At 42.5% G+C, this 26,708-nt stretch overlaps 1 protein-coding gene across 3 annotated transcripts; it reads right to left on the bottom strand.

Moving 5' to 3' along the window:
- Window positions 1-2,893: 2,893 nt before the first annotated feature.
- Window positions 2,894-23,612, bottom strand: LOC149322580 (uncharacterized). 3 transcript variants are annotated; one of them, XM_089480237.1, is made up of 10 exons: window positions 23,526-23,612; window positions 20,236-20,307; window positions 17,194-17,319; window positions 10,269-13,745; window positions 7,890-7,975; window positions 6,728-6,805; window positions 5,838-5,984; window positions 5,500-5,628; window positions 3,461-3,583; window positions 2,894-3,014 (listed from the first exon to the last, which is right to left on the bottom strand). In XM_089480237.1, the coding sequence occupies exons 2-10, from the start codon at window positions 20,303-20,305 to the stop codon at window positions 3,000-3,002; spliced, it is 4,251 nt and encodes a 1,416-aa protein (XP_089336363.1). In that variant the 5' UTR covers window positions 20,306-20,307; window positions 23,526-23,612; the 3' UTR covers window positions 2,894-2,999. The 3 variants fall into 3 exon arrangements, with proteins under 3 accessions (XP_089336363.1, XP_089336381.1, XP_089336371.1); XM_089480255.1 differs by lacking the exon at window positions 17,194-17,319; XM_089480245.1 differs by lacking the exons at window positions 20,236-20,307; window positions 23,526-23,612 and adding an exon at window positions 18,767-18,870.
- Window positions 23,613-26,708: the final 3,096 nt, after the last annotated feature.

The raw sequence follows: 26,708 nt of genomic DNA on the forward strand, positions 1-26,708 counted from the left end.
ACTATATTTCTCCAAACTCAACTAAGTTGTCCACCTCCTCTAAAAACGGCCACACCTAGTCTGGCAAAGCAATGAATAAGCAACAAAATGAAGGAACTAAATATCAGAAGAGGCATGCTTCATATTCCAAACAAGGAATTCTCAGCTTTCAAATTCTCTCCCTTTTACATCAAATTACATACCACTCCCATTGTTTTGCCAGGGACAGGGAACCTGTGGCTTTCCAGATATTAAGACTATAGCTTTTGACTATGCTGGCTGGGTTCACGGGGATTGGAGGCCAATCTCTGAAGGACCAAAGTTCCACTACTGATGTTTTATGTCCTTTCCATATTCTCATGGCAAAGCAAAGCAAAGCAAAGCAAACTCCTTTCTGTAATTTCAAACACTGCTTTCAGTGTGTTTGGCGGACAACATCAAAATTCCTGCTAGTCATCACTTTGGTATTTGTGGCTTTGGAGAAGTGAGACATTGCACCCTATTATTACATGCACTATTGATGAATGCTGAATTGTAAGAGCTATGCAGTCAATATACTGTGGAGAAGAGCAAAGAGGGATCAAGGTTTTGAAAAACAAGTCCATTCCATATGGCAATATTTTTGCTCTAGGATATATATGTATGTATGTATGTGTGTGTGTCTATAGCTAGAGAGAGAGAGAGAGAGAGAAGGGGTGATATATATATATATTCTTCATATATAGGTTTTAGCACTTATTCTTAGAATGCAGTAAGAAAACTGGTATCTGTTGGGGATATTTAATGCATGAAGTAGCTATTTTTGTCTTTGGGAGTAATGCAAAGAATTAGTCATAAGTTGTTTCAGAAAACGTGGTCTGGTTTGCTGGGGGGTCAATTTAGGCTGAATCAGGGCATAGTATTTATTTATCTTGTACCTGTCATAGTTGTATAAAATATTTTGTTCAATTTATATCTAGTGATTTTTGCAAATCAAACCTAGTTTAACTTCTCAGCTGATCAATGCAAGAGGTTCCTTTAACTTTTAAGGCATTGGCGCTTTACCAAAATATGAATGCTCATCCTGGAAACCAGGGCTTCACACTTGAAATGAACTGAAGCTTCTCGGACTCCCCTTCACAGCTGTATATGCATTTTACTGAAAAATGGAACAGTAGCATGTTATGGGTTGGCTGTAGTCCAAACCATCTATACTATAGAATTTCTTAAAGAGAGCAGAATGTGGTATTGTATGCAAATTCTGTTTGCCTGAAAATTTCCAAATTAATTTTCCGAATGTATACTTTCATAAAAGAATGTATGTTTCTAGTTCTTTGGGTTATACACAGATATCTACAGGTAATCCAGCTAATTTCTTGTTGTTACAGATAGGAAATCTGCATCTTGAGATCTCTAACCAGCAAAACCAGAACTGTGCAAAATAATATATAAGGATGACCAAGGCTGATTCTGCCAGCATACCCTACGTCCTCCAAGAATGCCTGAACTGCTACCACTCTTTTCTAAAAGGAGGCATCTGTGATTGCACAATAATAACCATAAACTTCTGGCTTACTTTTGTTGTTGTTGCATGTCTTCAAATTGTTTCTGACTTATGGTGACTCTAAGGTGACTGTATCATGGGATTTTCTTGGCAAGTTTCTTCAGAGGGGTTTTTCCATTGGTATCCTCCAAGGATGAGAATGTGTAACTTGTACAAGGTGGATTTACATGGCTGAACTGGGTTTGAACCCTGGTATGCAGAGTCATAGTCCAACACTCTAACCACTGTAACACGCTGGCTCTGTGGAAAGTAAGAATGGTGGGCCAAGCTCTCATGCAAAAAATTTACCATGTTCTAAAGTACCTTTACAGTATTTAACTTCCACTAGACTTCCTTATTGGTCATACTTCCTAGGGTGCCACTGTCATTAAATAAGTTGGAACCTGGCAAACTCCAGCCCTGGTCTTAAATGGGGAAAAACAGCAGGCAGCAGGATGCTATTTCATAATTCCTGGAGTTTATATACAATCACCATTGGGATTAAACTATTATGAGGGGAAATCAGTATTGAGATCGAAGTTGTGTTAAGAGTTTTGTCCTCCTCTGTATATATAGTAGCTCCCCTATGCATACTTGAATAATGCATACAGAGCCTTCTTGTAGGCACACAAGAACATTTATGTTGATTCTTCCGAATTTATTTTTAAAAATCAGTTCCAGTCTTGAAATGCTGCAGTCTGAAGCACTGGAACACTTAACCTTTTTCCTGCAGGTATCTGATCACTCAAAAGCAAGCCTACTGGCGTCTTTTCCCTGGAAAAAAATGGATTTAGCTGTCTTAAAACTCCACTCCTTTATCAGTTAATTCTGCACAAATTGATGACAAAGGAAGATTAACAGTGTTTATCCACAGTAGTACTATGTATAAAACAAAAATAAATATTTGGACGTGCAGGTATTCTGTTTGTAATAGGTCTTTGAACATTGGAAGTACATTAACAAACAGTGCCAATGGCAAGAGCCTGAATATGAGATAGCTTTGGCTAAGACTAACCCAAACCTCTAAAGCAGCAGCAAAAGTTTTCCTTATACTCATTGAAGCTGAAGAACAAATTGTTCCTTGCAGAGAATTACTCAGTCTTCCTGAGCATAAATGCCTGCATTAACCAAAACTATTAGAGAGAAATTTCTAAACAAGCACTAGATCCATGATTAAAAAAAAAGCCAAAAACCAGAACAGTAGACTGTGATTTTTTAAGACGAATCATATTAATCCCAAATTCTCTGGCACCTCAGCAGAGTTTCAAGGAATCATTATAAGCATTTCAGTAAACAGTCAAAAACAATCATAAGTCATCAGAATACTTTCTTTTTAGTTTATCAAGGAATTTACTGCTCTGTTGAAAATAAAAGAAAAATGACAGTGTGTGGAACCTTTTAATCCACAACTTTTATTAACTGATAGAAATAGTACAAATTTTCAGGTCAGCTGCAATTTACTCTCCTCTGTAACACCAAAAGTTCTACTTTCTTATGGCTACATCGTCAATTCCTGGAAAGAAATAGAAAGAAACAAATTAGGATCTCTGTTCACCCTACACAGTTTGATGTGGAAGTTCATGGGACTATACCAGAGCAAACCAGGCAAACTGTTTATCTACCCTATGTAGCCAGGTAACCTTGGGGACTATTGTTATGACTGCTTGTGATCACAGTGAGACAGAGAGGGCAAGGAAAACAGAGAGTGTAATTCTAGCTGTGATAATGCAATTAGGTGAGGATGGAAAAAGATACAGTGCCTGGTTCCCAACTAGTTGCCTAGGATATAACATTGAACACTCATGCTTTTCTCTCTCCCCTACAGAAACACAATGGCTATATTTGAACTGGAAGTATGGAGTGGTTTATCTGAGATGTATGCCTGGACCTCTCCATCTATTCTTCAAACTTTGGAGCCCACTTGATTGAGCTACAAACAGAATTCAACAAGCTACTTACCATAATTGCATTTACAATATCGTTACTGTTATTCTTCAGGGCACGGACTGCTTTTGCCCTGGAAACGTTTGCTTGGGACATGACTAACTCAATGTCTTTCACTTCAACACCAGTCTCATCAACCTAGATAGAAAGAAATTGATCGTCTCTTAGAGCAGTGACTCAAAGTCATTTTGCCAAGAAGGCAAGATATGGTGAGAATACAGCGAGACTGTCCTTAAATTTTATTACTTAACCAAAAGTTTTAAAATGGTCAGAATGATCTTCAACATGTAGGAGATATGGTACAATGAGGTCCTGCTACAAACTCCCTAGAGAGCTTGAAAAAGTCACTTACTATTCCTCAGTGTTATACTTGTGAGGGTGGAAGTAGCAGCACCACTGAGTGGTATTATTTGCATTTGTCAGTGTGAGAGACATAATGAAACACAAAACCTACAGTATTTAAAGTAAACAGAAAAGCAGAAAAAACAAAATGGAAAATGGCAACATCTCCAAAGGTAAAAACTGCAAATACAGACAAAATGTAAAAAAACCTCCAACAATCCAGGCAGGCCTTCATCCTATTAATTCTGCACTACAACATATACAGAGTTGAGGGCTTGAATGGCAGAGAAGAAGGGATGATGACAGGGTGGGCAAGTAAGAATGCAATCTATATGTGCTAAGAGTTCACCACAATGTGACCTGGGCTTTGCCTATGCTAGGGAGTTTTGCTTATTTCATCTGCTCAACAAATGGCAGAGAATGGTATGCCTGCAGTAAAATCAACAAGGTCACACTGCCAGTAAATGCAAGGTTGGAATGATTAGGAATTACTTTTGACAGTCCTGCTGCAGTTAAGTGCATGACAACTCATTCCGCAAGGGGTGATGTTTTCCAAGCCTTAGTACAATTATAGTCACTGGTATCTGGTAATGCACACATGGCCATGAGTACAATGGATGCCAGCAAAAAATGCAACCCCTGAGCTTGTGCCAATCTCTTTATCTGTCACTACCTGAAACAAAAGGCAGCAGTTGGCTCTATTACTTTTCTAAGCAGCACATAGAATAATAATGGGACAACTCATAGATAGGAGACCTAGACTGCCTCTTATTAGCTGCAGTAAAATGGATCTTGTGAGAACACCCTAAGTAATACATTTAAATGACTACTTTTTGTAGTATACAGTGTTTCTACGGACATAAGATTTGGGAACCTACAACTGCCTTTCTTTGCTGAATAAGCAAAACACCTTAAGTGTATTGTCAGTCACTTCTACCAGTGTTCTTTTCTCTGGCTGTTCTGCTTTTCTAACTGGTTCTTTGTCTAGTACCCCTTCCCCTCAATTATTAAAGCCACAAGAAAAGAAAACTTCAGGATTCAAGTAGGAAGTTGTGAGACTGACAGGGGCAAATCAGGATATCGGCAGCACAGTAATAAATAACTAGGCAATGGGAAGCTGTTGTCCAAAATTATGAGGAACTGTAATGATTCAAGAGTTGAAGGAAACTGGAATGTAGTACACCACCAGGATGGTGCATGTTTGGGGATGCAAAGGAAGCTCCTCGTTTGTGGCAGATGGAGTGGGGAGAAGATAAACAACCAAGAGCACCCAAGGAAATACTAAGCTGCATCTCTTGCTCCTGCCTGAAGAACAATCAGGTTGAATAAAGGAAGCATGTCACTCCTCTTGTCTAAAGTCAGAGGCCCAAAACAGACAGGCCAAAAGCACCACCTTTGAGCCAATCTGGTAATGTCGCATTTAGATTATGCCCCCTCCCCCAGATCGGGCCGAAGCTGCACTGCAGCAACCTAAGGTGGCCCAAACCCAGCTGCAAAAGGAGCACAAAAAATGCTCCTTGCTGGTGATCTTTTACAGACTGCCACAGAGACCAGCCTCAGGACTGTGCTCCAAGCCGACCATCTGCTTGAGGCCAGAGTAAATTCCAGTAAATCTAGAAACTCCCAACCAGCAGTGAAGGCTTTTCCTGACCATGACTACTAGCTGCAAATCCTAATCTGCATCAATGGATACATGCAAATGTATGGCATACCTCTTCTTCTTCACTTTCTTCTTGTACAGTGGGAGTTTGTGTGTTTTCTTGAATGTTTGAAACAGCTTCTCCTTGTACTTTAAATTTCTCTGCAGCAGCCAACTGTGCTTGCTGTGACAAATCTTCAATCTGGTACAGAAGGAAGAAGAGAGGAGTCAGGGAGGCCTCTTACAACAGAAGAAGAAACTAATGATGAGCAAGACAAACATAACAGACCCCCCACCCCACCCCACAGTGGCAGAAAAGCTGGATAATGCAGTTCTTTTTTGTATTGAACTCCACAAGAAGAAACAAAATAGCCAGGGTTCCCAAGCATGACATGTCTGTGTTCAGCTTACCTTTGCTTCACCAAAAACTATATAGGTATCTGATGCAGGACTTTTGTATACATCTGGCTTGGTGATGACAAACAGGATGTTTTTGGATTTCCGAATAGTTACCCTGGTTACACCCGTTACCTGACGAAGGCCAAGTTTGGACATCGCCTTTAAAACAAACAGAGAAGATTGGGAAGAAATATTCACTTAGCATTTTTAGCATTTGAAGCATAGTAGACCATGACAGGAAAGCAGAGGACATTAAATGTGGCTATAAAACTCCCATTACAATACTGTGACATTTGTTTTTACCTGATTCAATACACAGAGATTGTCAATGCCCTTTTCTGAGTATGAAGCCACACAGATGAAAGTTTAGACTAAGGATCTGTTTGTAATTGTATCATTAAACCCTGATTACTTGTTTCAGCTTCTATAAAATGTTAGAAAAACCATTTCAGAAAACTAGCTGGCTTCTTCAATTTTGCAGAATTAATCTTCTCGCTATATAGTAATTCTCGTGACACAAAGAGAACAAGCTAAGAACTCACTGGGATGGCTCTGTATCACTTATTTTAGTTTCTTTTTATTAGGAGGAGTTGATTCTGGGTGCTTTTCTCATGCCCTACTCCCTTTTAAGAGAGAAGAAGTAGAGCAGAGAAATTCCTAACTCATCTGAATTTCTTCTTTCCTTCAGCTATTTCGACAGGGAGGCTTTTCCTGAAGAAGCAAATTAGCACTCCAGCAGTTACAATAAAATGTGCCTTGCAAGAACACCCTGAATGACATGTTCAAGTGATATATGTATGTTTGCGTGCTTCTGTACACCCTCTGGAGACAAAAGATTTAAGTAGCTCCTACTGAATCTCATAGTAAGAATGGTTCAGCTGTTTTCACCAACTTGGTTTTACCTTCCGTGCTTTCTTTTCACTCCGGCTTTGTTTTGCTTTGCTAACTGGTTCTTCATCTATTTCAGCTGCTGCCGCAAGCTACCAACATAAAAAGACACACACACACAAATTAAGGAAAACTCCAGCAGATTGCATCCCCAATTACAACAAATCTCTGAAGGATTTCTTTGGAGAAAATGACCCCTCCAGATTTGCAGTTCAGGTCAAAGAGACAACTTCACTCTCCAATTTTACATCACTGCACAGGTCGATAAGGAAAAATCAGGGGTACAGTCAGCCCTCCATATCCACAGAGTCAAGTATCCATGGTTTGAAAATATATAAATTCCAAAAAGCAAACATTGATTTTGCCATTTTACACAAGGGATACCATTTTACTTTGCCATTATATTGTATTCATAGATTTTGGTATCCATGGGTGTGTGTCTGTGCTGGAACCAAAACCGCACAGAACCAAGGGTCCACTGTATCATCTATGTGCCAGATCAGAAGCACAACAGTATAAAGAGGTGTGTTCTTACTAAGAGCCCAGTAAACTATGAAATTCATTCTGTAGACTCACTAAGCCTCAGCAGCTTTCCATAATTCTTATTCAGGATTAATTAAAAAAAAAGGCAGGGGAAGGGTAGGAAAGCTGGGCAGGAAGGAAAACCCTAGATGTATCACTGAAGTAGCTGTTCCTCCACATTTGAAAGTATAGAAGATAGCTTATGTGCAGTGACAGATACAAGCACCTTCCATAAGAAAGCTGCCATTATAGACCCTTTAGTACACAGGTGGGCAACAGCCATGGGTTTGGGTGGTTTCACAAGCCCCCTGCAGGACCTTGGAGGGATGTATCTCCTGTTGCCCTCTGCCTTAAAAAATGAGGGAGGTGGGTTGAAAAAACATTTTGTTGCCCTCAACTTTGTAGTTTCTAGCTTGGAATTTTTTAGCATGTACATCTGAGATACAACATGCATATTACATGCTGGATCACTGTATAGTGGTATCAGTGCAAAACTACTAAAAATGCACCATGTAAATGCTGCACTGGGCGATCCTGATGGAAATTTTTAGGGGGCTGGCATATGTTTGCTCCATGATTGGTATTCTGCGGTCCTGTACAGGATGCCCATTAAATAAATGCCCTAGTCATTTGTTTCTTTCCACAAATTCCCACCTGTGCCTGCTGTGTTGTGGCCTGTGTAGAGTCTTGTTCTTCGAGTTCTGGCACTGATTCATCACTGTCGGATTCTGTCCCAGACCCTACAGAAACAAATATGAACATTATTTTCCTCAACTGGGACTCTCGCAGGAGTGGCAAGCAGGCCCAGGCAAAACAGGAAGGGTTGGGCTGCTCAGTCATACGACTTTTTCCATTCCTTTATTATGCCAGTGCACACGAAAAGCTCACCAGAGAGCCAACAAATGTCAGAATTATCTGGTGATACAGGAGTTTATGTCCAATATAGGCATTAAAGCTGACACAGAGAAGACAAAAATCTACTGACAACAGATAGCTTTGAATTGACAGTGCCTTACATAATAGGTGTTTTGATTTGTGCAGCAGTGTGGTGGTAGAAACAGTGGTAAAACAGGTGTACTCTAGTTCTCATTCAGCCTTAGCTACAAGACAATGCATGCACTCTCTCTTCTCTGTTCCCATGACAGACTACATCAGATCAGTATTAATGCTCTACAGACTGACAGAAACTATCGATTGTTAGGGGAGCCGGTTGAAAGAAAAGAATTTCAAAGAATTCTCTTTTTCTTTTCTTTTGCTTTTGTTCCAGTTAAAAGCTAACAAGTAGGCAGTTGCAGATAGTCTAGACTGGATAATTTTATGTAAGGATATTATTGAGCTCTTAATAGCTGAGGCAGAGCATGAAAGTTTCTAATAGCACATTAGCACTAATATGCAGAACATGAAAATAACCTGGGGGGAAAATTTTCAATAAGCATCATCATGGTTGCACTAGCAGTATCAAGGTGTCATCCCTGCTTTGTACAACAGTCTGAATAGAAACAAAAGGGCATCTGAAATTCAAATAAATTCAGACTAAGGTCTGGACATCAGAAATGTGCTCCAGACTTGCACAAATCTTCCCCACTGGATACATTTTTCCTTTTGGGGTTTATCATTACTGTCCAAACTGGAAAATACTACAACTAATGCTAACCAGGACTGCCTACAAGCAATTATTTGCAAATCCAGTTACTGAAACTCATGGCCAAATGTTGGTTATTTCTAATCACACAAGAAATGAGGAAGCTCCAAGAGTTAATGGGGAAGGGGAGGACATTCCCAATACATTTTGAGGGCATTTGGACAGATCTATTCTGAAATGGTAAAGGTATCTGCAAGGACTAGATTTTGTACTTTTAAATTCCACCCTCCACTTTAAGTAACGAAAAAGGTACTGCCATTGATGGATGGATGCATCATATGTTCTTCCACATTTCACTTGACTGCTGGCTCAAGAAATTATTTAGTGCAGGATGTGGGTGGCTGTGATGCAAGTAAGATAATAAATGAGGGAGTAAATTTCACTACTCTCAAATGTGAATGCAGCAGAATATGTTCAGGCTATACTCCTGGAACAAGTACAAAGGTTGTCTCCTCTCACCTGTCATTGAACTCATGAGCTAAATCCAGCTTATTATAGACCTCAGCAACTTTCTCAACAGCTGTACACATGCCAGCCAATACTGAAGTGACTGGCTGCTAGAACCACAGACTGGTTATTTCTGATCTTTGGTAGGTCCCTTAATTTAATACACAGCACATGTACTGTTTAATATGCATTCAATGAAACAGTTTTTACTGCTAATAAAGTAAAACACAATGCTCCATGTACAGATACAAACAGACAACGCAGAGTATGACCTAAATCCAACTGCTAGTCTCAACTACAATAGACCCACTGATTCAATGGGACATTGGAAAGTTAATGCATATTCCATTATTTCCATGGGTCTACTCCACTTGGGACTCACAAATGGAGATAAGAGGCAGAGATATTAGTTTGCAGTGTCTCCTTCCTCAGCCAGGATAAATCAGAACATGGTATTCACAACACATGCTAAAATTATATCCATCTCACTCATAGCAGCTCTAATCAGCATGATCTGCTAGATAACTAATCACAAGCAAATACTAGGATTGGAGAAAGCAGGCTGAGAGGACAGCAAGTGCTACAGCAAACAAAGCTGTGATTAGAGTTTCTAGGTTAGTGCTATTCCAGAAATACCGGACAAGGCGAGGCTGACGTCACACCCTTTTAAAAACACCCACAGCATGCTCAGTGTGAGAACAGACTCTCTCTCATTTGTGGCCTATACAAACATTTCAAGCCATCAGCACGCACAAAGGAGCCTTCAACTGGCTTTGACCACAACTGGACATATAATATTTAGGCTAAGTCCAGGCTATGTCACTTCTAGATACGACTTTTCTAGTCTAACAAACAAAGCAGAGAGTCCTGTACAGACAGGTTAGTATTCAGTGAGTAAGTAGTCTGTGATATCCATGCACACAGCAAACGGAGGAGGCAAATACCCTTGTCATTCTTCAGGACAGGCTGTTTGGCAGGAGGAGGAGGAGGAAGAAGAGGAGCAGTTGCTGGAACCTCAGCAACAGCCACAGCTGGTTTTGGAGAGAAATCCACCAGGACTGGCTGCAGAGGTGGCTCCCCAGCAGGCACCTCTGGAGGAATCAAAGGTGGCAGCTCGTCGTCTTCAAGGACAGCAGAGGCAGGGGTTGGGATTTGGGGTGGAATATCAACGGCTGCACCAGGAGCAGGTGGGGCTGGCGATGGCTTAGAGGAGGAAGCAGACTTTTTCACAGGGGAAGCAGGAGGTGGTGCAGGGGAAATAGGCTGAGAAACAGGGAGATCAGGTGGCACAAGAGGCAGAGATATGGGTTTTGGTGGAGTTACTGGCTCCCCAGCAGTGGAAGTGACAGGAACCTGGGAGGCAGGAGAGTCTGCAGGGATAGCTGGTGATGTGGGGGCAGACACAGGACCTGGGGCTACCAGTGAAGGAGAAGCTGGGGTTGGAGGTGACACAGGAGGAGGCAATGGGGAAGTCACTGCTGGAGTGTAGGGAGGAGGGATGGCAGATGCTATTGTAGAGGTTACTGGGCTAGATGCAGAAACAACAGGCCTTGGAGCAGGAGCAGGTGTCACAGGAATGGGCACAGAAGCCACTGGCACTGTAGAAGCCTCAGGGCTAGAAGCAGGCACTGCTGGGGTTCCAGCAGGAGCCAAGGGGACAGATGTAGGTGCCAAAGCAGAAGCCAGTTTCAGAGCTGGCTCTGCAGGAGCAGAAATTTTAGAAGCAGGCAGTGTTGAGGCCACAGGGGACATTATAGGGTTGGAATCAGGTGCCAGAAGACTAGAAGTAATTTCTGTTGGTACTGTTGGTGGTGCCAGTGGCCCTGAAATAGGTGCTGGAGGAGTCAGGGTGGATTGGGGTGCAGGTGCCCCAGGGTCAGAAACAGGTGCTGGGGGAAAAGCAGCCTTCTCAGGTGGCACTGCAGGAACCTTTGATCTAGGAAACACCCCTGCCAGGGCAACAGGAGGGACTGCAGAGGGTTGCATAGGAAGGACTTCAGGACTAGAAGCAAGGCTGATTGGGGCCCCTGGGCCAGCGGCAGATACCAAAGAAGAAGGCAGCTTTGTGGGTGTCACTTCAGGTGCTGATGATGTAGGGGCTACCTTTTTTGGACCCACAGGAACAGGTCCAGGTCCAGCCCAGGGGCAGGAAGAAGGAACAGAGGCAGGGCCCAAAGGAGGTGCTGTGGGACAAGTAGCCCGAAAGGATGAAGGGGATGCCACAGGGGGTATGGTGGGAGCCAGTGGCTTAGTTGCAGGTGCTGCTGCAGCCACTGAACTATAAGAAGGGATCAAGGGAGGAGCCTCAAATTGGGTGATGGGTGGTATAGGACCAGAGACAGGCCCTGCTGGGGCCACAGAGGTAGAAGCAGGTGCTGGGGAGACAGAGTTTGTTGGTAATGATAATGGCATGGGAACAGATCCTCCTGGAACAGGCACAGGGTCAGACACAAGTGCAAGAACAGGTGCTACAGGCTGGGAAGCAGGCACTGCTGGGGCATTAGGGCCAGAAGCAGGTATGGAGGGAAAACTGGACTGCACAGATAGCCCTGCAGATACTAATGGTGCAGAAGCCAAACCTCCCTGAGACATAGAAGGGGGTACAGTGTCAGAAACAGGTTCTAAAACAGGAGGCTCAGGCTCGGGAACAGGTGCTACAGAGCAAAGGGGAGGGCCCAATGGGGCAACAGGAGGGCCAACTTGGGCAGAAGCAGGTGCTGAAACAGGTTTCACAGGGGGTCCGGTAGCTACCACAGGTGTAGATACAGGCCCTGATGGGATCACAGGGACAGGCATGGGTTTCACAGGTTGCTCTTGAAGTGCCACAGGACCATAGAGGGTTACAGGTGAAGAAGCAGGTGCTGAAGGGGAAGCAGGTTTTGCAGGTGGCTCTGTAGATAACGGAGTAGAAACAGGCCCTGGGGAGGCTGCAGGGCCACAAGGAGATTTTATAGGTGGCATGGGACCAACAGGGGGGCTTGTTTGGCCCTGAGGAGGAGCTACAGGGCTAGAAGGAAGTTTTATAGGTGGTCCAGCAGGTGCTACTGGAAAAGCTGCAGGGCCCAGTGGAGTTATGGGGCTTGTGACTGGTTTGACAGTTGGTCCCACAAGTCCCACAGGGGCTGAAGGGGGAGTTGGTTTTACAGGTGGCCCTGTGGGTGCCACAGGACTAGCAGTGGGGCCTGTCAGAAACAGAGGAGATCCAGGACCATGTTTTATAGCAGTAGGGCCCACTGGAGGTATAGGGCTAATAGCTGGTTTCATAGGTGGCCCTGAAGGTGCCACAAAGCCAGGGGAAGGTGCCACTGGGGCTGGAGGAGGGACTACAGGGCCAGAAGCAGGTGCTAAAACAGATTTTTCAGGCAGCCCTACTAATGGTACAGGAGCAGGTGGTGGGGCCGCAGGACCAGAGGGAGACTTTTCATGGGGCCCTGCAGGTACTAGCGGTCCAGAAAGAGGTTTGTTTGGGGTCTTAGGAGAGGTTTCCATGGGCACTGCAGAAGCCAAAGAAGAGGAAGCAGGTACCACAGGTTTAGAAGCAGATGCCAAGGGAGGAATTGTGCGAAGGCCAGCAGAGCCCACAGGTAGCCCTGCAGGGGGCACAGAACTAGATGTAGGCACTGAAGAAGCAACAGGGCTGTGGGGCTGTATCATGTAACTTTGTGGTTTAGCAACATTGGGAGAGGACATTGGGGGTGAAGTAGGAGTTGCTGGGGCTCCAGGACTACTAGGAACTAGAAAAGGGGTTGTGGGTCTAAGAAGGGGAAGTACTGGTGGCACAGGGGGAGAAAATGTAGGTTTTGGGAGAAGAGAGCATGAAGCAGAAGGTGGGACTGTAGAAGCAGAAATTGGAATAGGAGCTGTGGGACTGATAGGAAAATTGGGAGGAACTGGAAAAGGGGCTGAAGCGGCAGGGAGAACAGCGGGGGCTGGGGTTAAAGAAGGAGAAACAGGAGCAACTGGGAGAATGAAAGGAGCTGGGGCAAGCGGACACAGTGGCACCTGAGAAACGGTGGCAGATGGAGCCATCAGGGCTGGGCTCATGGGGGAAGCTGGAGAAGCCAAACCAACAGGCTTGGAGGATAATACTGGATCCAAGGGAGAGGCCGGTGCTATGCCTGGAGATGAGGGGCTAACCATTTGTGCAGGCACAGCCAGATCAGGAGGCTCGAAGAGAGGAGGAGGAGTCTGGACTGCCATAGTTGGAGTAACAGACGGCAAAACAGGGCCAGGACTGACTGGCGCTGAGTAGACAGAAGGAATGACTGCCACAAGGGAGGAAGCCTGCCCAGGTGAGGCAGCAAAGCCAGGAGGTGCCAGGGGAGTGGTGAAAGGACAGGATCCAGCAGGGGGCGATTTAACATCATAGGATGAAGAGGAAGGGTGTGCAGTGCTAGAATCAGAGGAGATGGAAACAGCAGCTAAAGGAGAGAAAAAGGTGAATCAATGATGAAGAAAACACTGGGGAAGGAAAAAAAGTTATCTGGAGCCTCCCATATGGAAATACTGCACAGTTACCTGTGGGGCAGAAATAACTGCATCTGCTTCCAGAAAACAGCAAATTATTTTTGTTACCTACACTCATGTCACTGTAGTCAAGGGGTCTTCAAGCAATGCAATATTCCACTGGAGGATATATATGCAGATTAGACCATTTGAAAACCTGTCACTGTTGTCATAGCTAACTCCTACTCAGCTGTCAACACTCTCCAGTTGTGTCTCTCACTCCACATTCAATCATGTTAGGTAGGTATCTGGGGGTTTGGCCTTAACATGTGAGAAGGGCTAGTTCAGGAACTTGTTAAAGTTATGGGAATTAACCTTGTCTTGTACTGTGTTTAGATGCACATGTTTAATACCAACAACAAAATATCAGATTGACTGATTTGTAGCATAGGTTCCATTTAAAATGAAAAAAGACTTTTACACTAGCTAGCTTAATTTGACGGCAGAAATAAAGTCTGGGAATCAGTCTGTAAGCTTTTCTGATGAGAAATTTTCATGTGTTCCCAATCCAAGTAGGTGTGACAGTGTGACATCCTCAAGCAAATCATGTTGTACAATTTCAAGGTCAAGTTGCTCTTCATAGGAGCCAAAGGCACTGCGTAACTCAGACACCAAAGGCTCATTTTAGGGCACACAAAACAACACCAACTTTTAAAAATGCAATGCAAAGAACCATAAAGCCTTTAATGAATCACATAATAGGTCTTTCTGTATGGCTGCCAAGAGCACATGCCCACAAGATAAAGTTTGTGTTCAGCTCTGATAAACTAAATCAAGGGTAGGCAAAGTGGTGCTCTTTATGTTTTGGACTACATCTCCCATGAGCCTCAGACTGTATGGCCAATGAGATTATGTGAGTTATGGTTCAAAACATCTGAGAGGCATCAGCCATGGTCCAAGTCTAGCCATACTGTATTTCTTTTTGCAACTCACAAAATGTGTATAGAACAGCTACAAGCAGTACTTACGAGGCTGGACTTCCCAATTTTTGATGTTTACCAAATATCACCCCTACTTGCTCAACTCTATGGTTAGTGTAACAGCACTGGCACAGCACAGCAAACTACGGTTAGGGAGGCACACATAGAAATTCTGACCAAATACCTGGTGTTGTAAGAAAAGCATGTTGCAGGTGCTTCAGGAGCACTAGCAAAATGTGCAGGAATAGCAGGAGTGAAATGAGCCAGTACAACAGATTATAAATGAGATCAGCACATCAATAGGCTATATAATACAGAAGTTTCTATTCTCTTGTCTTGACCAAGATAACAAATTGAGAATAACCAAGAGCTGCCCATGTTTCAAGCAAATTGCCTTTCACACCGTATAATGCCTTTCAATAAGGTTAGGTTTGGTATTATTCTAACAGAGATGGGACTTGAATTAAAATAAACTTGTTTAGGAAAGATACAACTTACATTAGCCATTGTGAGGCTTAGCAAAAAGGCAATGGGCATGGCAATAGCACCGGTCACTCATTTTTAAAAGATGCTGCGCTTCAAGGATGGATGGATGAATTTTACATACTACATGTGCAGACAGAGAGTAAATAGCAGCAAATAGACTGGTTATAAGGAACGCTGATTAATGGTGTCATGCAGGTAGAACAATGTGCATGCTGCTTTCATAATCACAGGGCTGGAAGGTACGGCAAAGGCCAACTAGTCCAGCCCTTGCCATGCAGGAATACAAAGCTAAAGCACTCCTGAGAAAAAGCCATCAGAAGTTTAAAGAAGAAGGTTGCTCCATCTTATACATGACATCAATTTAGATATTTAAAAATGGTTATAATGTCACCCCTGAATTGTCTCTTCTCAAAAGTAAACATACCCAGCTCCCTAAACTGTTCCTTATAGGGCTTGGTTTTTATTTAGATCTTTTACTATCTTGCTCCCTCCTTTTGACCGATTCCAGCTTGTCAATAACCTTGAATGTGGTATCCACAAAGGAAGTTATTCTGTTTGCATGACTCAAGTATTGCATGTGCCACCATCAATATAGAATCTTAGAAATTTGCTATTTAAATGGAAATGCAAGTGGGAGTGCATTACAATGGAATTACATAGGCCTTCTCATGATAAGTAAAGGAGAAAAGCCCTTTATAATGTGAATTTTGTAATGCAAGAGTAAATCTGAGGATATCAAGGGCCCTTTTCTACTGTTCATCTAAATGCGAAGAGGAGGAAGGGAGTAGTTTTCACCATGTGTGGTAACTCCTTGTAATCATGGGCTGTGCTGCTTCACAGCACTGGGATGACACCCAAAACTCAAGGCATGTATATAGTAGACTGGTGATGTAAACACCAGGTTGAGCAAATGGTCTGATTAACAAAATCCTTCCTATCCTATGGAAAAAGAAAGGCTGCAATCCATTTACAGCCTACAGGTTCCATCTAAATAATACTGTCCTTTCACAGATTGTTTTTTAAGCTCTACATTTAGTTCCAAACTTTCCAACAAGAATGCTGGAATCTTTGACATAAAATTAGCTTAAATGTTGGCACAACTCAGTCTTATGATATGAATGAGCCATTCGGTATCACTTCATTGAAAATGTTGGCTCCTGTTGTTCAATTTCTGAGGAAATGGAAAAAAGTTAACAAGTTATGGGATTGAAAGTCCTCAGATTTAAGATAGAATGTTACAGCTGAGAAAAAAAATACACACAGTTGTATTAATGGCAATATAGGTGAACTGCAAAATTTTGGACCTTATAAAGAAAAAGATTTTTCTGTATATAATTTACTGTGATATACTGCCGCTCATAATGTAATTATAATCAAGCTGTTATTTTAAACTTAAATTAAAAAAAAAAAAAAAGAAAAAGAAAACATTTGCTCCTGTTTCCATCAGGAAAATGAAGGAGAAATGGCAATGGAATTTCCAAACAACTTGATTTGCACTGGCCTTTCAACCTTCCACTGAACGACTGAAGGAAGTCACAGTAAGTGGTCATTGGCTTTGTGTTGACTGCTGTGCAATCAGCTCTTGGGCAACAACTGGGAAGACAGATCTAAGTTGGGAAATAAATGTTCAAACTAAAAACACTTGGAACAAGGCAGGAAAAAGGCCAAGGATAAAACAAGGAAGTAATAGGCTTCACAGTAAGGAACATCTTATGCAAATGTTGAAAATGTCTTTTTACTGCCCAGCTGAGGTAATGTTCATTTTTTCCTTAAAAAACAAACACTTCTCTTTATCTGGAAGGAAGGAATGCCAAATGTAAGACCCTCCAGATTAACAGAACTGGCATTTGGGGATGATTCATTGCATTGCTTTTGCATTTAGCTTTTTTAAAAAAAACAACACAAAAACACACCAGTTATTTTGACTGCATCCTACTGTTTTTAAGTTGAGACCTACCTGAAGGCTCTAGAGCTGTCCCAGCCTGAGAACCCTGGCCTGCCACCTCAGGATTCTTGGTGGCAACTGGTCTGGACTCCTCAGCTGTCAGCTTCACTTCCATGTGGGCCCCAGGAGCTGGAGTTACTGCAATAGTTCCAACTGTTCAGATACCACCCGGGAGACCAAAATGTTTGCACATGCCTCATGGAGTTGGTTAAAAATCCAAAAGTAAATGTGTCCAACAGTGGAAATTTTTGGCAACTATGCTTGGTACCCCAGAGACAAATGGCACCATGACTAGTAAAGCAAATCCTCATGCACATAGCATTACAGAAACTATCCTCCAGAGAAATGAGGCAAACTGAAGTGAATTAGTGTCATTGCACTAAAACACTTGAATCAACTGAGGCTGTATTACAGTGGTACCTTCAGTCTGTGGCACCCATGACAAGATAGTTATGTGCCCATTGTTACCATAGCTGAATTCAGATGACATCAGATTTTGAAGATTAGCACTTCATGTCAAAAGCCAATTTGGACTCAGTTCACTATGTTGTAGTAGTATGCAACCACCCCATTGTGGGACAGCAAAGCTGAAGTCAGGAGATAAGAAATGTAGCGGCCAGTGATAACCAATACCTCTGAAGGCTGAAGGATACATCCCTGAATGTGTGTGTGTGCACGCACACACACATATATATGAAAGAGTGGATGGCTATTCTGCTTTAGGAATTGGTTCTATCAATGCTATTCTGTTTCCTCCCATCTTATTTGTATGATATTTTAGACCACCCTATTCCTAATTCTCTATCTACCCTCCTGACACAGCTGTTTTCTATCTTAATCTGAGGGAGAACCAGCAGCAAAGCCTGACTGAAGCAATCCAAAACCTATTTGCTGGGCCCCAGTCACGGCTTCAGTGATTAATCGCTCTAGCATATCACAGGTGCCAAATACTACACTAGTATCTGCAGCTAATTCTCCTTAACAGGGTGCTGGAACATCGCTCTGGCACAAATGATGCAAGGGGAAAGGAACCCTCACTATGGACTTTGCTTAGATTTGCATGCTATGTAACACTGGGTACACATTTGTTTCTTGCCTTAAAACAGGGTTGAGGACAGTGATGCAGAGCTTTGAGACTGTTTTTGCACCCGTTTCAGGGGTTTTAAAAGTTGGGAAAAAAATTAAACTCATAATGTCCCATATACCCTCTACGATGGAGGAAGCAACTCTGCAATGTCTTTACATTCTCTGGACTGTTTAATCCAAGAGTCTCCCCCTCCCCCCCCCAAAAAAAAAAAAAAAAACCCCAGAAATGACTTCTGGTTCACTTCATGGCATGGAAAAAGGTTCCTCCTGGGTCTAAAGCTGCTGACTTAAGGGGAAGGATGTGACAAAACTCCTTCCCCCATTCTCCTTAGAAAATGCTGGAGGTATTCTGAATAAAAAGTAAATTAGGAGTAGGACCACAGCCCTCCAAGGTCCAGTGAGGAGCATGTGCAGCCCCTGGACAGCTACTCTGCCTGCTTTAATCCATTCAACTGCATTCAACTCCCAACAGACCTTGGACCAAAATCACTCCATTTACCAGTCATGCAGTGTGCAACATCCCATGCACAGGTGTATGTAGGGGAAGACTCAGTCACAAAGGCATGCAGTGTTCCCTAAGCTTCCAGGCAGAATGTAGTAAACCAGGAAACCTGGTTCTCTGCTAATCAGCATCCATGATACCTTTAAAACAGACAGGTGGAAACATAATGTATTGGGGAAGGAGTTGACAGTTAGTAGAGGGATGCACCCAAATATACACAAGCACACATCAAAATGCAACTCAGTTTTTTCAAAGCAGCTCACAATCCTAATGCACTAGAATGAGGCACTCTCTGAAAATTTACCCAAGTCCACATTATTATGTAAACGTTTCACAACCACACTAAAGCTTCCTAGAGTGTTTGTAAAAGAAAATGTGAATTGCCACCAAGTAGTTACAGACTGATCATGTGCCAATATTCCCATTTGGGGCTTTTACAGAGATTTAAAAATAAGATATATCCTTTGAGTCTGATTAAAGCATCTCTTTTTCTTCCCGAAGAAGACTTACTCAGCTTACTATTATGAAGAATACTTAGAAAAACTATCCATGTGGAGATGATGTAAACAAAACAAAGCTTATTCCACTATAAAAGGTTAAAAAGAAGATCACCAAAGCCATTAGAGAAGTATCTAGCATTTGACCTGGGTTAGAGCAACCAACAGTTAACTTTTCTCTTGTTTCCTTTGGTAATTGCACCAAGTTAGCATATACCTGCACATGTGCACACTTCAGAAATTTAGCCATTACTACTGTTAGCATATTATATGTAAAAACATCCACAACCAAGCTGGATAGCAGTGTTTATCCAGTTCGTGATTCACTTTAAGCATGCTACTGCAATGTCTCAGAGAGACTCTGCAACTCATCAAAATCAGAAAAGATCATGTATTATCTCAAATTCTCAAGTCAAAACAATGTTCTGGTTGTCTTAAGTTTTCTAAGAGCTTCGCATAAGTTACTGCAGTAATGACAACAACATGCTCTATTAGATATATGCCAGCATTACTCTTAACTTGCAGATGTGGACCTGAAGCTGAAAGACAACAGCTTTCCGAAGGCAAACTAGTAAGCTCATAGTGAAGGCAAGATTTAAACCAGAAGCTCTTACAATTGCATCACTTTACTTCAAAGAAAGTTGAGTTTAATACAGGTGGGACACGTGCAGTTACACAGATATTGTTGGGCTGCAGTTCCCATCAGCCTTAGCCAGCATCACCAATAGTGGGGGATGATATTGCTTCAATAATAACTGGGACCCACAATTTGCCTGTTTCTAATTTAATGGGACTTGCTTTCTCATCACTTTGCAGAAGACTGAGGCCCTAGCACCTTGGCCACTATGCTACACTACACCTAATTACTTGCCTGTTCTTCCTCTCAAAATAGTGTTACTGGCTTCGTTATCTGACCAGACGAGTTTCAGGATTCTTTCTGAAGGCTTATTAATCATCCAGGACACTAACCTGTCTCAGCCTGAGGCTGTGGCAGCTCCTGTTCAGTTGCTGGGACAGTTTCTGTGGCTTCACCAGGCATTTCTAAGAGAGAGAAAAAATCAGTCATGTTTACTATAGTTATCATAGTACTAATATTGGTAAGTATCTAACAAAAATATCTCTAATCTACAATGAGAATAACCAAAGATACAAACACAGGAGAAACAGAATCACTTCCCACAGCATGAATTCCCTCAAGATAATTACCTTGAAAAAATATTTATTGACAGAGGGCTGGAAGTTTTAAGTAATAGAAAAACTTTTGTGTGCTCCTGTGAAGTGGACAAAAGTAATGCTAAAGCATCCTACCCTATCCCACTAAACAACTAACAGAAAGTTTAACTAATTACATTGAAATAGACAAAATTAGTGTAGCTGCAATAATGACAGTTTAGAGTCCCACTTCATAACTGCAGCAACCTCTTTGGTCAACTTGTAACATTGGATATTAACTGATGAATGCTAAAAGTATTAACTCATAATCTCTTTCCTCACTATCAGCAATGACACTGACATTACAAAGGGCAACGGAGGCCAAGAGAAAGTAAGTTACGATGACGATCCCAAGAGACATCTCACAGAGGAACTGCTGAATCAAGCAACCATCATATCAACATTCAATATGTATGTTCTAAAGCAGTACACATCTGAAGAACAGGATACACCTGAAAGTTAGTAAATGTCACTTGGGGTCTAACATAAATGAGCATATAATTTTTCCAGAAAGATTTATCTGCCAGTTACTGGAAAGAGAATGCTGGCTTGCTGTAGTTGGGCACAGGCAGTCTCACCTTCTTCATTACAGCTCCAGTTCTCTGACATTTCAGACAAAAACAGCAAGTTGTACTGTTTTAAAGTGTATGGTTTTAAGTGCTTTTATCTATATTCTATTTTTAAGAGAAGTGATCAGTTTTAATACTGTAATAATTTAACTTTTCTAAGGTCACATTTGTATGTTTTTAATTGCACTGTGCTTTTAAACTGTAAGCTGCTTTGAGTCCTAATTTTGTAGGGTAAAGCAGGATATAAATAAATATAATAATAATAATAACTTCACACACCCAGATCATAACTCACCCTCTCTGGCTCTTGGATACAGCTTCCCTCTCATATCTCCTCCAAGACACATTCATTACTCACCAGACAAAACCAGCAGGGCACACACACCCCAGCTTCCTTCAGTTCCCCAAGCACTAATCCAAAAACTCCTACCTTGCCAGTCTTAACTTTTATTTATCTCCTAGAATATTATTCAGCAACTACACTTTCTGGAGGATCCTTGCAAGTAAAGAGTGAAGGAGCAGGTGGGATGTGGAAGAAAATCCAACAGACTCCCTTTCCTGGCAGAGCCTACTGGCACCCATGGCCACTAATGTGGATGATTGGGGCAGAGTTGGGTGAGGACTCTGACTGCACTTCAGCTCCATGCTATGGAATCCCGGGGTTTATGGTTTGTTGTGGCACCAGAGCTCTCTGTCAGAGAAGGCCAAATATCTCAGGAAACTGCAGTTCCTAACATTCCATAGCATGGAGCAGTCCGTGGCAGTTAAAAGTGGTGTCAAACTGGATTATTCCTGCAGTGAGGATGCAGCCAGAGAGCTCTGGTGCCACATCAAACAACAGAGATTACAACACCACACTTTTGTAGTGCTGCTATTCCACTTTGACTGCTCTGGCTATGCATTCTGGGATTTGTAGTTCAGTGAGAGATAAGAGCTCTCTGGCTGAGGATTCTAAACTGCAAATCCCAGAATGCAACAGGAGGCAGCCAGAGCAGTCAAAGTGGAATAGCAGCACTATAAGAATGTTGAAGAGTGCAGTAATCTCATACAATTCCCGGAATTCCACAGCATGGAGATGTGGCAGTTAAAGTGGTGTCAAAGTGGATTATTTCTGCAGTGAAGATGCAGCCTCTGACAGAGAAGGCTAAATATCTCACCAAATGCATCTGAGGAAGTAGGCTGAAGTCTATGAAAACTCATGCTGCCAACTTCTTTCTTCCAGTGAGGACCAAAACACACTGCAGAAACAATCCAGGGACCACTTTAACTGCCCTGGCTCAATGCTAGGGAATTCTGGCAACTGTAGTTTTAAGGAGATTATGTGAGACTTTTACGGAGATTATCACGCTACACTCTTAAAATGTTGCTAATTCACTTTAACAGCTCTGGCTGCCTCCTGTTGCATTCTGGGACTTGCAGTTTAGGAAGGGCCATTTAGACTTCTCAGCCAGAGAGCTCTTAGGCCTCACTGAACTACAAGCCTCAGAATGCCACAGGAGGAAGCCAGAGTGGACTAGCAACGTTTTAAGAGCGTAGTGTGATAATCTACTAAACTTTCTATCAGAGAGAGAGAGAGAGAGAGAGAGAGAGAGAGCGCTCTGGTGTCACAATAAACTACAATTCCCAAGCACTGAGTCAGGACTGTTAAAAGTGTCTCAAAGTGGATTTGGATCTTAAGTCTCAAAGGTGCTACAATATCTCTCTATACTATCCTGGAGAAGAGAAGGTTAAGAGGTGATATGATAGCCCTGTTTAAATACTTGAAGGGGTGTCATATTGAGGAGGGAGCAAGCTTGTTTTCTGCTGCTCCAGAGAACAAGACCTGGAACAATGGATGCAAGCTCCAGGAAAAGAGATTCCACCTGAACATTAGGACGAACTTCCTGAGAGTAAGGGCTGTCTGACAGTGGAACACACTCCTTCCCCAGAGTGCAGCAGAGTCTCCTTCCTTGGAGGTCTTTAAGCAGAGGCTGGATGGCCATCTGTCAAAGGGGATGCTTTGACTGAGAGTTCCTGCATGGCAGAATGGGGTTGGACTGGATCAGGGCCCTTGCGGTCTCTTCCAACTCTACGATTCTATGAAAAGCCCTTCCATTCCCGGGGAAGCGAAGCTGGGGAACCAACAGATGAAAAGGCCCTCCTCCTCCTGAATTCTGGGATCTGCAGTTCAGGGAGGGTCATTTAGACTTCTCCGCCAGAGAGCTCTTAGGCCTCACTGAACTACAAACCCCAGAATGCAACAGGAGGCAGCCAGAACAGTCAAAGCCTTCCTCGCCTCGAAGCCAAGGCCCCGCCGAAACCCTGCGGCTCCGTGCGGCCTAAAGGGAGCACCGACACCAGAGCTCCGTCTCGCCCCGTTCGCTGAAAGGGCGGCCCCCTCGACAGCCCAAGGCTCTCCCGGCTTCGGCTGCCTCCCTCCCGCCCGGCCCGCGGAGGCCCAGAGGCCGATGGAGGCGGATACAAACAGCCCAAACTTACTGTACGAGACGAGCCGGGCACAAGATGGCGGCAGAAAGAGGGCGAAGGGTGGAGGGAGGGCGACTTCCGGTCTGGGTGAGGAGTACTTCCGGGTCTCCAAGGGGCTGTTCCACTCTACATTCCCAGTCAGGGAAGGCTGTCTGACTTGTTGGTCTGTCCTCCTGCGTAGCCAACAGGGAAAGGCCCCGCTAAGCTAGTCATATAGGGAAGGATTAATAGAATAGGCCTACAAATGTTTTTTGGGACTTCAGCTCCCAAAGTCCCCAACCATTGGCCAGGCTGGCTGAGGCTTCTGGGAAATGAAGTCCAAAATTACCTGGCCGACTATAAGATGTACAGAGATCTTGTAGCTCCTTTGAGGCTCATAGAAAGAAAGAAGGGGGCAGCAGGAGCTTTCCTAGACCCTGGGATTTGTAGTTTCGTGAGGCCTCAGAGCTCTTTTTTTTTAATAATAATTTTTATTGATTTTGAACAGAAGAAATAAAAATAATAAAAACAATCGTCCCACATATACCTTACATCCAACATTTGACACTACATAACTTAGACCAACATATACTTTCTAAACAATATTAACTGCTAAACAACCCTAACTTAAAACCTTTCTTACACATACCCATTCATCCAACTTCCATAGCTATCATATTGCTCTACAATCTATGATCTTTGTCTACTGTTCTTTAATATTTCATACTCAAGTCTATATCAAAAATGAGTGTCTTACATAGTTTAAGTACCTCATTTCCCAATGGTACTACACAGAAAAAAAAATACTTTTAAAAGTATTATCCTAAAGATCATAAGGGCGTAAAATTCAACATTTTATCAAACAGCTGTATTCTATTATCCAACCTAAAGGGAGTTCTAAAGGGAGTATCGAAAGATGATGTAAAATAATCTTATCTATTTACAATGAGTTTGGAAGCCAGTTATTCCCCCATAAATTTTGAAGGTAATTCCGGATAGCCAACCATTCTTTCTCGTAATCGCTCAAGGGCTCATTCCGTATGCCTCTAGACAGTTTGCCCATAGCCATCATGTCCATTAATTTCAAGATCCAATCTTCTTTGGATGGTGTTTCCTTTAACTTCCACTTTTGGGCGTAGATTATTTGCGCTGCCGATAACATATAAAATAATAATTTACCATATTTTTTTCCCCATGATTGATCAATTATATTTAACAAAAAAATCTCCGGTGAGAATTTAAGTGATAGCGGTAAAATCTTTTGGATTTCAAATAAAATCATTTTCCAAAAGAGTTTCGCTTTCCCACATGTCCACCACATATGGTAAATAGAGCCCCTCTCCTTCTCACACTTCCAACAACTATTACTACAATTTTTAAACATTTTACTCATTTTTTCCGGGGTTAGGTACCATCTAAAATATATTTTATAATAGCTTTCTCTGATCTGTTGAGAGCTAGTATAACTCAACCTTTTCCGCCACGTGTACTCCCATTGCTCTAACTCGATTTCAAATCCAAAATTTTGGGACCATCTTATCATATTTTCTTTAATTAATTCATCTTCAGTGTAAAATCTAAGAAGGCATTTGTATATTCTTGCTAATAAAGATTTTTTCTCTGATAATAATTTTTTTTCTAGATTTGAGCTTGTTGGACCTATCCCCAGTTGCTTATTGTCCATTAGGAAGCGTTCCCGAAATTGCCTATAAAAGAACCACGTAACATCGTAACCTTGTTCATTGAGCTCTTCATAAGTTTTTATTTTATAACTGGCACCCTCTAATTTTAATAAATCTTTGTATGTTAACCAGGTTCCCATTTTTTTAGGGTTCAATCTGAAGAAAGCTTCTTGCGTGGATGCCCAAAGAGGGATTTTAGAGCAAATCCATTTTTGGTATTTTTTCCATATTCTCATTAGAGAGTGCCTTACAAAATGGTTATTAAAGTCCGTATTAACCCTTACTTTGTCATAAAACAAATAGGCATGCCAGCCAAATCTCAGATTGACACCTTCCAGATTCAATAAGTTTTCATCTTCTAAGGTGAGCCATTCTTTAATCCAAGTTAAAGTGAGGCCTCAGAGCTCTTTGACAGACCAGGCTGAATAAATAATAAATAAAACTTTGATTTTTATCCCGCTTTTCTGTAATAAAACAATCGAATAGCTCACCGCACTACAAATCCCAGGAGGTGATCATGTCGCCCAGGAGTGACATGATAGCCCTGTTTAAATAATTGAAGGGATGTGAAACTGAGGATAGAGGAAGCTTGTTTTCTGCTGTTTCAGAGAATAGGATGCGTAGAAATGGATTCAAACTACAGGAAAGAGAATCCATCTAAACATTAGGAAGAACTTCCTGATGGCAAGAGCTGTCTGACAATGAAATATGCTGCCTCAGAGTGTGGTGAAGTCTTCTTCTTTGGAGGCTTTGGGATTGCCATTTTTCAGGAGTGCTTTGATTGTGAATTCCTGCATGGAAAGGAGTTGGACTTGATGGCTCTTGAGGTCTCTTCTGTAGGATAGAGTCATGGCAGTTAGAGTCGTGTCAAAGTGCTTTAATTCTGCAGTGTGGATACAGCCTTTGAAGTTGCAGTCCTATACCTGCTTGGCTAAGAAGTCTAATTGAACTCTATAGCACGCACATCTGAATAGACATGAGTAGGATTGCTTTATAACCTATTTAGTGTGTTGGACTGCATAAGTGACAGGCTAAATAAGTTCATCCCATTTATGTTGCCCAGAAACTTGTGTTCAGAGACTCACAGCCTCCAATATTGGAGATGGACAGGTTGCTTACCTGTAACAGTATTTCTTCGAGTGGTCATCTGCGAATACATACAAATGGGTTTCACTGCGCCTGCGCAGTGCTGCTCGGAACCTACTGGAATCACTGGGCAGAGTTTTACTCTGCAACATATTGAAACTTTTTGGCGGTAACTCCGCCCACCCGTTATAAGGCCCCTGCCTTCCCGCTCTTTTCCCCAGTTCCGCAATTTTTCCGCCAAGCAGGCGATGGAGAGAGCCAATGAGAGCAGGACACTGAGGGGACGGACGGGTGGGATTTGTATGTATTCGCAGATGACCACTCGAAGAAATACTGTTACAGGTAAGCAACCTGTCCTTCTTCTTCGTGGTCTCTGCGAATCATACAAATGGGTTTAGACTGACAAGCTAAGGTCTGCGGCGGAGGGAGTGTCCTGAGACCAAAGCTA

This window comes from Sceloporus occidentalis, unplaced genomic scaffold, assembly GCF_023333645.1.
Source record: "Sceloporus occidentalis isolate IW3139 unplaced genomic scaffold, rSceOcc1.0.p SCAF_1, whole genome shotgun sequence".
NCBI classification, from domain to species: Eukaryota; Metazoa; Chordata; class Lepidosauria; order Squamata; family Phrynosomatidae; genus Sceloporus; species Sceloporus occidentalis.